Here is a 9,622-nt window from a genome sequence, read left to right on the forward strand (position 1 = left end):
TTCATTAGATCAAGTCACTCCAAAAAAGGCTGGGGAAAAAAAATGAGAACTGACAGAGATGTTTGCTCTTTCTCGAAGGAGGTACCATACCCTAGCAGTAACACTTTGTATCATGTCAATGGTTATTAAGAAACTGGGACGTACCAGCATCATTTATTCATCCCCTTACAGATTTGGGGAAATGTGTATTAACAAGTTCACACTGTTTCTGGGTTTTGCAGTGCTCTAAGGTGAAAATATATCATGTCAAATTAAGGATGGTTATCAAGACGTCGACAGGATGTCGGCCATTGGGCACTTTTATTTTGAAAATACGCGCATCCGCTGTTGTGGTAAGCGTGCGGCGCTCGACGCAGCTCCTCTTCCTGCAGGAGGGGTGAGCAGCGCGTGCCGAGCCCACCGGGCCGCTCCTCTCCTCTCCTCCCGCCTCATCGCTCTTGTGTAACTTCTCCGTGCGGTCTTTACCGCAAGTATTAGCCGACGTGCTTCATACGAGGCACGGTATGTGCGCGCGGCCACAGGTGGTGGTTGTACCGCCGAGTAAACGGCAGAAGACCTCGCAGCCGAACCGTGAAGCCTCACGGGGAAAACTGCTGTGCCCTGTGCGAACGGCTTTCTGCGAAACTCACCGTCAGGGCTCGGACATGCTTTGACGAAACGAAATATTTTCGAGTTGCCAAAGAATGAGAGTTATTTTTCAATCAGCCAGCTTTTGGAGAGAGAACTTAATGTTCCCCCAACTTAATGTGCTGCAGATGCCTCCTGCTGGCGCGCAGTGTCACTCAGAGTTGTTGTCCTAGCTTCCAGCCCGTCACCAAAGGGTGCTAAATCTCTGCCGGTATTATTCTTGACAGCGAGTGTGGATTCCTCGACCGTGAGTCAAGACGCAAAGTGGCTTTGTAACCTGCCAGGGTTCCCTTCACTAGACTAGACATGTCACATGTGACCGTTATAAAAAAAACTTTGGTAACTTAGTACATCTGGCACCCAAGTACCGTGCACACGTACAGTTTTTGAGATACTTGTATTTTACTCGGATGATTCCAAGTAAAGTACGTTTCACGACGTTTTATCTGACGCCTTCAGTTGCTGGTTGCTTTTTAGCCTTATGATTCTGCATTTAACAACATATGGTTCTAGACCCATTCCACTTGTGCATTGGTATCAACAAGTGAATACGTATGTATTTAATAATGTCTTATATAATAATACGTCAGTCACATGGGCTATTTTTCTACGGAAAAAATACTTTCACTTTTGATATTTTGAGTACAATTTGTTGATAATAGTTCTGTACTTACTCTACTACCAACATTTGCTGCACCACTACATGCTTTCCTTTTAAAAATGACCATCGTAGCACAACTGACTCTAGGTCCAAGATTCGTTTCCCCTCATTTGGGGCCGCTGTGGGAAAAACATTATAATTATATGTCACTTGAATCATTTATTTGCAGGTGATTTTAATATAACATCTGCAGGCAGCCTCGAGGAAAACACAAACGAAGACATTACTGCCATCTACTGGTTATAGGGTAGCATTGCGAGTGGGAGCTCAGCTGCGTGGTCTCGCGATTACTGTGCACCCTGAATGGACCGAAGCAGGAACCGAGACATGGCGTCAGTGTTCGGCGGGGTAGAGGGGTGAGAATGAGTTCAGATATACGATGAAACCCGCTCACATTTATTTTTTCTATGAGAGAAGTTGCGGCTAGGATACACTGCGTGCTTTTATTCGTATTTTCGCTGTTGCCAAATGTAACGTAAAGTGAAATAGTTTGAGTCTGACTGTTGACAGTCCTCTGACTGGGACAAGAGGAAGCGCTGTTAGTTGTGTGTGTGTCTCGTGATCACTGTCAGTTTAAACTTAGCAGCATTTTTTTTTAATTTATGTTTGTTTGTATGTTTAAACACATATATATGAATACATATGTCAAACTTTATCTCACTGAAGCTTTTTTTGCACCTCAAAACAAAGAGTATCTGCATCCTTGGTCCCTGACCTGTGAGTTTATATATCACAGCAAATGTATATCTGTTTTGTCCTTAACATTTTCTTGCGTGTATTATCGTTTCTCTCATGTCCTCTGTCCTCTTTCTCTGTCTGTAGTGGAGGGACCCACTCCAAAACGGTTTTGGTGTCAGGAGATGGGACGATCCTGGCGGAGACAGAGGGACCGTCTACCAACCACTGGGTGAGCAGAGGATGGGATGGAGGTAGTCTGGGTTGGACAAGGAGAGAAATGTAGGAAACGAAAAATGAAAGGCAGGAAAACATGGATGAATCCGGGGGATTTGGGGTTTGTACTTGCCTACAAAAACTGACTGCATGAAGATTTTTTTGTGTGTGTCTGTGTGTATACAGTTGGTGGGGGTGGACAGATGTGTTGAAACCATCAACGACATGGTCCAGAGAGCCAAGGTGGAGGCAGGACTTGATCCAAACACACCGCTATGCTCACTGGTCAGTCACAATGATGTCGCACAAATGCATATACACTTTTATAGGTATCTAATTAAAGTATTAAATAAAGAAACACTGACTTTCTGTGTGTGTGTGTGTGTGTGTGTGCGCGCGTTTGTGCGTCTGCAGGGCATGTCTCTGAGTGGAGGGGAACAAAAGGACGCCATCGAGAAATTGATCGCTCACATGAAGGAGCAGTTCCCCAGTCTCAGCCAGCACTACTTCATCACTACTGACGCCATCGGCGCCATGGCAACTGCCAGCGATCGTGGTAACTAGCCATTTTCTATTGTGTCTTTGTATTGCAGTCAATCCTCAGCACAGAACTTCGACTAAAAAGAACTTAAGTCGTGTGTGTAGGAGTTGGCTGCATTTACACTGTATTCAGTTCCAATCTCTTACAGGAATTTATGTTTTCAACAATTTTTATCATGTAATATTTCAGAATATGTAATTACATATCAGGCATTTTACACTATATACATTCATATAAGATATAAATATGTACATCAGGTGTTGTTTAGGAATTGATTTTACTGTAGATTAATTTACAGTGTAGCTACAATTTACATTTGAACGATACTTGTACAGTTGAAATCATGACCTGAAAATGTCATAACAGGGCACAGGTCAATACTTAACCCTCTTAAGGTTTGGCTGTGTAAAAAGCGATATCATTTATAGTGGATCTTTCCCAACTTTATGGCTTAATGAGATCTAGGCAGTCATCGTTATCCTCACGAAACACAAGTCCGCTCAGCTCAGACTGTCTCTTTGTTTCTCTCTGTAGGCGGCGTAGTGTTGATATCAGGGACCGGCTCTAACTGCAAGTTAGTCAATCCTGATGGCTCACAGATCGGCTGTGGAGGCTGGGGTCACATGATGGGCGATGAAGGATCAGGTAACCATGGTAACTCGCAAACATAAGCACAGGCAAACCGCACACGTAAAATTTCAGAAATGTGAAACTGTATTCATCTTTCTGTCTCACAGCGTTCTGGATCGCTCATTTGGCGGTCAAGACGGTGTTTGATGCCAGAGACCACCTGGTCACTCCTCCTCATGACATTAACCATGTCAGAGAAGCCATGGAAGAATACTTCCAGGTCAGATTGCAACGGCACTCAGTAAACCAATCCCTTTCCAGCTCTTGTTGAAAATCTGTCCATTTATAAGGTATTATCAAATCAAATGTGAGTAGGGAAGTGCTGAGTAAAGCACATTCACAAAGCTTTCTGATGACCGGGAACTGTAGTAAATTAAACGTACTGTAAAAAAAAAAAAAAAAAAAAAAAATTGCAATTTACAAAAAAAATTAAATTCATCCCAGGTGTCAAATCTGATGGGCATGCTGCCGCACCTCTACAGAAACTTCCAGAAGTCACACTTTGCTGGTTTCTGCAAGAAGCTGGCTGAAGGTAGGTGGTGCATCACTTCCTGCTTAAGAGAAAGTAAAGGATTAGTAAGTAAAGTAAAACAAAAACTGTGTGTATGTTTAAGGTGCAGAGGCCGGGGACCCTCTGTGTCGGTACGTGTTCACTGAGGCTGGGAGAGTCCTGGCAAAACATGTCGAAGCAGTGTTACCGGCAGCACAAGAGGTAATGTCCTGACACTCACACACGCAGCGCATAGCTGTGCATAGTTTAAAAAATGAGCTTCACTCATTCGCTATTAACACTGACTCGAGGAATTTCTCTAAAGCTCTTCAACTCTCTCGCTTGACAGCCTTTATTGAGCAGTGACCACAGCTTGCCCATCCTGTGTGTGGGTTCAGTGTGGAAGAGCTGGGAGCTTCTGAAGCCAGGTCAGTGTCCCCGGTGCCTCACACCATGACAACCAGGACCTTCATTTCCTTTCTTTTCATTTCAAACTGAAGGAAAAGTAGGTTAAGCAGCGGAACATTCCGGATGAAGCCATTGTCAAGAACAAAGTCTCAGTTCCTGTGTCTCTCTGTCTCTGACCAGGGTTCTTGGAGGTCCTAGATAAATTGGCATCGTGTGACAAGTTCAAGGGCCGTTTCCATGGCTACAGCCTCCTGGTTTTGCAGCGGTCTTCGGCCCTCGGCGGCGCCAGTCTTGGGGCTCAGAGCTTAGGGGCCACTATAACTATGGATTATGCAGCCAACACCAACGTCTTCTACCAACACACCTTCAACGACAGCCAACGAGAAAACAGTGGAGGAAAATGTACTGGCTAGTTTGTAATTATTAGTATTGCTGCTAGTAGTGCTAACCATAATGATACTAATGATTGTGTAATTACGGGGTAGCACCTGATTTGATCCCGCTACAGTTGACCAAGACAATCCAGATTGTGGCGGGTTTAACAGTTGCATGGTGGCTGTTCTGACGCAATACTTTCATTTTACTGTCATTCCAAATCTTTGCATCTCTGTAAACCTTTTTTTACATTTCTTGTTTATAATAAAAAATACTGTAAACTTGACAGAAACCTAATTCAGGGTTGAAAATAATCTCTGATCCCCGAGATAATTGAAGTTCCATTTAAGGTGTGATTTGAAAAACTCAGCCACTGAAATCACATAAGTTCGCTAATACAAGCTTTTAAAAAATGCTCATTGCTTTTTATATTCGCTAAATATTGGCAGAGAAATGACTCCTTTAACATAAATCAGCACTTGGTTCATTCTTTTGCAGGTTTTCTGCACTTTTTTTTTTTTACTTGTAGATGGTGCTGCTGCACTACCTTTCTACTTGTGGCAGACACATCACAGTGTCTGAATTTCTTCAATGGAGATGCAATAACTTAAACAAGAGCCACTCATTCTCTTGGGTCCACATGTACTGAGATATTACTTAATGTATCTAGAAACAATGTTTATTCACAACACAGTCAACTGGCGGTTGTCAGTTTTATGCACCATGTTTTGTCATTTTAAGATAGAATGTTTATTAACCAGTGAGATGTACAGTAAACATGATGCACTACTTTGTATAGGCCAGTGTAATTTTGGATGGATTTCAAAGCTTTGGGTCTAAGAGGGGAGAAAATGGAGCAAGGCGGGATACTGCTTTACAGAATCCCAGCGTTTCTGTATAAATGTGCAGTACCTCGCTTGCACATAGCAGAGGTAATGGGACAGAAATGCAGAAGCAGCAGCAGTAATTGTGCGTGCTGCCACGGCAAATAGAACACACATCAATGGAATAAACTAGATTCGATTTAAAACAACAGCAGTAACATTCCACGGACTCTCGCACCGAGAGAGTCTGGCTCCTCAGTTCAGCTCAGCTTCAGTGCTGTGATGGTGCACTGAGATTACTCTACCAAAGAGGAATCAGAAAACCATCAGATGATTCCTTCCAAACACCTGAAGGTAAACACTCCTCAGTTCTCCTCTGTTAAGTTTACACGTTTGTGTTGAATTATGCAATAGTGGGCCTTTTGTTTTTGGTGGTTTGTTTTTTTCCTGGTATGTTTTGAATTGAAATGTGAGGGTTTTTTTTTTTTTTTAAAGCTACATTTACTATTACCACTGCACACAGTTGCTGACAGTTTTCTCTCATGTAGTCTGTAACCTCCAGGTATCATCCAGTAAACATGCTACTTACTGTACACATGATGCACCGGCAATAATAATACGATAACATATCATAGTATAACAATCACAGGGGCCATTTTTGTGAAATGATTTTGCTTAAACTAAATTGTTCCAATAACACTTATGCACTTCTACTAAATTATGATTTTCAGTTGAGGACGTTTACTTGTAACTGAATATTTTTACAGTGCTCTGTTCCTACTTTTACTTCAGTGAAGGATCTGACTACTTCCTCCACCAGTGGTAGAAGCGTTGTCACTGATACTGTAGGCGGTGAATCCTGTCTTTGGGCTAACCTACAGTATATGTCTGACCACGGTCTCACACACACACACACACACACACACACAGTGTCCCAAGTCCCCACAGTTAACTTTGTTACAAAACATGTTTTTCCCTTTCAGACTTCAGGGCAAAGGCCTTGGGAGAGATTCCTCACAACATATAGTAGTGACTATAAACCCCTCGGTGAGCGCCATCTACAGGTCAACCAGCTGAACCCCAGAACTGAAGCTACAACCCCCCCTGCATTTATCAACCCACCACAGGTTGGATAGATCAGTGAATGGATAGATAACAAGAAAGATGGACAGATTTTTTGATTCACGTATTCATTCACTTGTTTACTGTATTGTTTTCATAGACTAAGCGTGAAACCTGGCCTAAATTTTATCGATACTTCTACAAGACAACCAACAGCACCTATGGCTCAGCTACCTGTGCACAGGTGAACCACAACAACACACACTCACACCTGCACTTCACAATTACCTATATTTTAAAATACTTTTCATTTACTAGTACCACCAGCATCCTCACCCTCTCTGTACTCTTGTCTCCCAGCCTCCCTCTTGTTACCTCATTCCTGCCTCCCCGTCTCCATTTGGGAGCCTCACTCCCCCCATCTCCAAGGCGACTAGGGTTGTGGGCTCCGCTCTGACAGCGGGCAGGACACAAGACGTGAGAGTTGCCTGGGAGACTGGGAGTTTGCTTGGCAGGGAGGAGAAAGGTCAGCTGCACCGCGTTTGTGGTGGAAAGGGTAAGGAGTTCTCTTTATCTCTATGAAACACACTAAGATGGCAGGTATAGAGACACTCAATCCATCTTCTTCTATTGACAGCAAACTTGTTGGAGCAGCAGGAGGCAAAAGATGAGCCACAGCAAAAGATTGATGTTCTCTACGAGGAAGGTTAGACGGCTGTTTTTACTTCCAGAGTGTTTGAATTGATTCTTCCGGTATTTGTGTACATAACAGTGAGAAACCCTTTTTGAGGGGATTGAAACAAATGCTTTCTGCCAGTGGTTTTCTGAAATTCACCAGCTGATTTCATTGTTTAAGTTGCCATTTTTTAGTCTACTGTTGTTTCGAGAGCCTTCAAACTCTAGGTTACCTACCAAAGTGGCTGAAAGTAGAGAAACTAATCTAATATTGGCATAATCCCTTTCCATATTTGTGCACTTTTAGGTACGATTGTGTTGTCATCTCGTGTTGGTCCGACCTGCTGTGAAGATTTCCTTAGATCTCTCTTTAGAGAAGCCGGGCTGCAGCATCTGCTGAACCTTCCTGTGGTCTCCAGCCCCATCACCACAAACAAAGGTAGAACAACTCCCTCTCACGCACACACCTTCTTTGGTGAAACACGCTTGTTCTGTGACGCTTAAACTCTGGCGCCCAAAAGGACCCTTCCGAGTAAAATCAAGGAAATAACTTCTGCTTATGTAAGGCTATGAGGTTACGCAGGACGGAGCACGATGTGGGATAAAAAGTTTTCAAAAAGGATCTGAAACGCTGGGTGTAAGGGATGGGAGCGGTCACACTGAATGGACTCTGCTTTGCATTGAGTGGAGTATTTGAGTGAAGGCACTTTGTTAATTCCCACTTGTGATTAGATGCTGAAAATTGGCAGAACAGCACCTACTTGAGGGGCTTGAGACCAGCTGTTGGACTGAAAAGCAGCACCTTCCTTCAGCCTACTTCCAATCATTGCAGTTGGCAAGCCACAGACACAAATCTCACCTTTTTACCACTAAAACATCTTTCAAATTCCTTTTAGTTTCTTCTCACACATCCCACCATGTGTTACTGTGTGACATTTTCTCTCCGTTCCTCTCGCTCTCAGCTGTGCAGGGGGAACCGAGTGCCCCAAAAGTGGCTGCGTTGAGATGCAAACGTCCCCGTTTCACAGCCCGCAGGGCAGCACCCTGCCTCTGGCCCATGTACAGCCCACTGTCTACAGCACAGAGCCTAGCAGAAAGCCACTGCTGACAGACTACCGAGCCAGCTACGCGGCTGAGGTGGGCAGAGGGTATAGATGTCGGCTGGGCCTGCGTGTGTTTGTGTGCGCTGATCCAGTACACTTCCGCCCTGTCAATTGGCTTTTCATGTTATGTTATCTTATGTGTCTCATCCTAGTGGCCCCAGCATGAGATCCAGCTGAGAGACTTTCACCATTGTCATCTCCCTTGTCACTGGAATCCTCATCCTTCACTCTGAATCTGAACGTTTGTCTCAAAACACAGCAGTTTAAAAAAGAAAAAAGGTGGTCTTTTGAGTCAAACATGAAAAAGCAAAAATAACAAAAGAGTTTGTTATATGTTTAAAGGCGCCGTTTCCTTATCCAACCACCCGCACTTCTCGAGCAGAAAGGGTTGCCACAGACATGAACAATCCTTCCTAACTCGAGTAGAGGTCAAGGCTTGTGTCTGCGATTCTCATTTATCTTGCCTCAGGATGCAGAAGCTGAGGATGAGTCATAAAACAGCACTAAATCACCCACGGGCACCCAAAGGGATAAGAAAAGTGTGTGTGCTTGTTGTCATCTCCCTGCTTGGAAGAGGTTTAAATGCGCATGCAGCAGTGCAGCGGTGGAAGGAGTACTCAGATTCTTTACTGAAATAAAAGTTTCAAAAACACCCCAACGTAAAACTATTCTGCCACAAGTAAGAGCTCTACATTCAAAAATGTGCTCCAGTAGAGGTAGTAAAGTACAGGTTCAGATCCTGGCGCGATGGCTGGGCAGTGTCTTAGTTGCTACAGCTGAATATCCAGCCAAGAATCAGTGGTAATCTAAATTTATACAACCATCAGCCAATACATTTAAACCACAACATTCCCGGTTTGTAGCTAATACTAGGATGCTGTAGCATCATAGTATTAGTCTTGTTATCAACTCATTATACATTTCCAGCATTTTCTTCATGTTTCCTCCGCCGCTGTACAGGTTGGTCAAAGAAGTGTTTCTGCATAGCGCTGATCTATGTCAGAACAAGCAAAATTACCTAAGTTCACTCTGATGGGCTCACCATCAGAATTTTACTCTGGTGGCCCAGATCCTTTTTTGGCCACTTAAACACAATAACACAGTTCAGTTTAAAAACTAGTGTTTCTATACTACAGTACATTCTGTGAGAAATTGTATCAAATTAGTCACTGGTCATTTTATAGACCCACGTGTATGTACATGTATTAACTGACAGAAGAACCTGCTGTATCTTCACCCTCATTAATATTGACCATACGAATACAACTAAACCGTATGGGTTCGTCAGGGTTGTCCACTGTGTATCAAAATGTGACAGAAGACTGACACAAGCTG

At 43.5% G+C, this 9,622-nt stretch overlaps 1 protein-coding gene across 4 annotated transcripts; it reads left to right on the plus strand.

Annotated features, from left to right (window-relative positions):
- The first annotated feature begins 390 nt into the window (after window positions 1-390).
- On the plus strand, window positions 391-6,530 carry nagk (N-acetylglucosamine kinase). 4 transcript variants are annotated; one of them, XM_040140350.1, is made up of 12 exons: window positions 391-1,179; window positions 1,458-1,644; window positions 2,111-2,195; window positions 2,366-2,464; window positions 2,594-2,735; window positions 3,255-3,365; window positions 3,458-3,570; window positions 3,795-3,882; window positions 3,965-4,062; window positions 4,190-4,268; window positions 4,429-4,650; window positions 6,431-6,530. In XM_040140350.1, the coding sequence occupies exons 2-12, from the start codon at window positions 1,592-1,594 to the stop codon at window positions 6,472-6,474; spliced, it is 1,134 nt and encodes a 377-aa protein (XP_039996284.1). In that variant the 5' UTR covers window positions 391-1,179; window positions 1,458-1,591; the 3' UTR covers window positions 6,475-6,530. The 4 variants fall into 4 exon arrangements, with proteins under 4 accessions (XP_039996284.1, XP_039996285.1, XP_039996286.1 ...); XM_040140351.1 differs by having other exon boundaries at window positions 391-874; window positions 1,482-1,644; XM_040140352.1 differs by having other exon boundaries at window positions 391-874; window positions 1,535-1,644.
- The last annotated feature ends 3,092 nt before the right edge of the window (window positions 6,531-9,622 follow it).

Source organism: Xiphias gladius, chromosome 12 (assembly GCF_016859285.1).
Source record: "Xiphias gladius isolate SHS-SW01 ecotype Sanya breed wild chromosome 12, ASM1685928v1, whole genome shotgun sequence".
In the NCBI taxonomy this organism is placed as follows: Eukaryota; Metazoa; Chordata; class Actinopteri; order Istiophoriformes; family Xiphiidae; genus Xiphias; species Xiphias gladius.

Coding starts and splice junctions, on each gene's coding strand:
- nagk (XM_040140350.1), top strand. CDS start 1,592: ATGGACCGAAGCAGGAACCGAGACATGGCGTCAGTGTTCGGCGGGGTA. Junction 3,366..3,457: donor GATGGGCGATGAAGGATCAG/GTAACCATGGTA, acceptor TCTGTCTCACAG/CGTTCTGGATCGCTCATTTG. Junction 4,269..4,428: donor CTGGGAGCTTCTGAAGCCAG/GTCAGTGTCCCC, acceptor GTCTCTGACCAG/GGTTCTTGGAGGTCCTAGAT.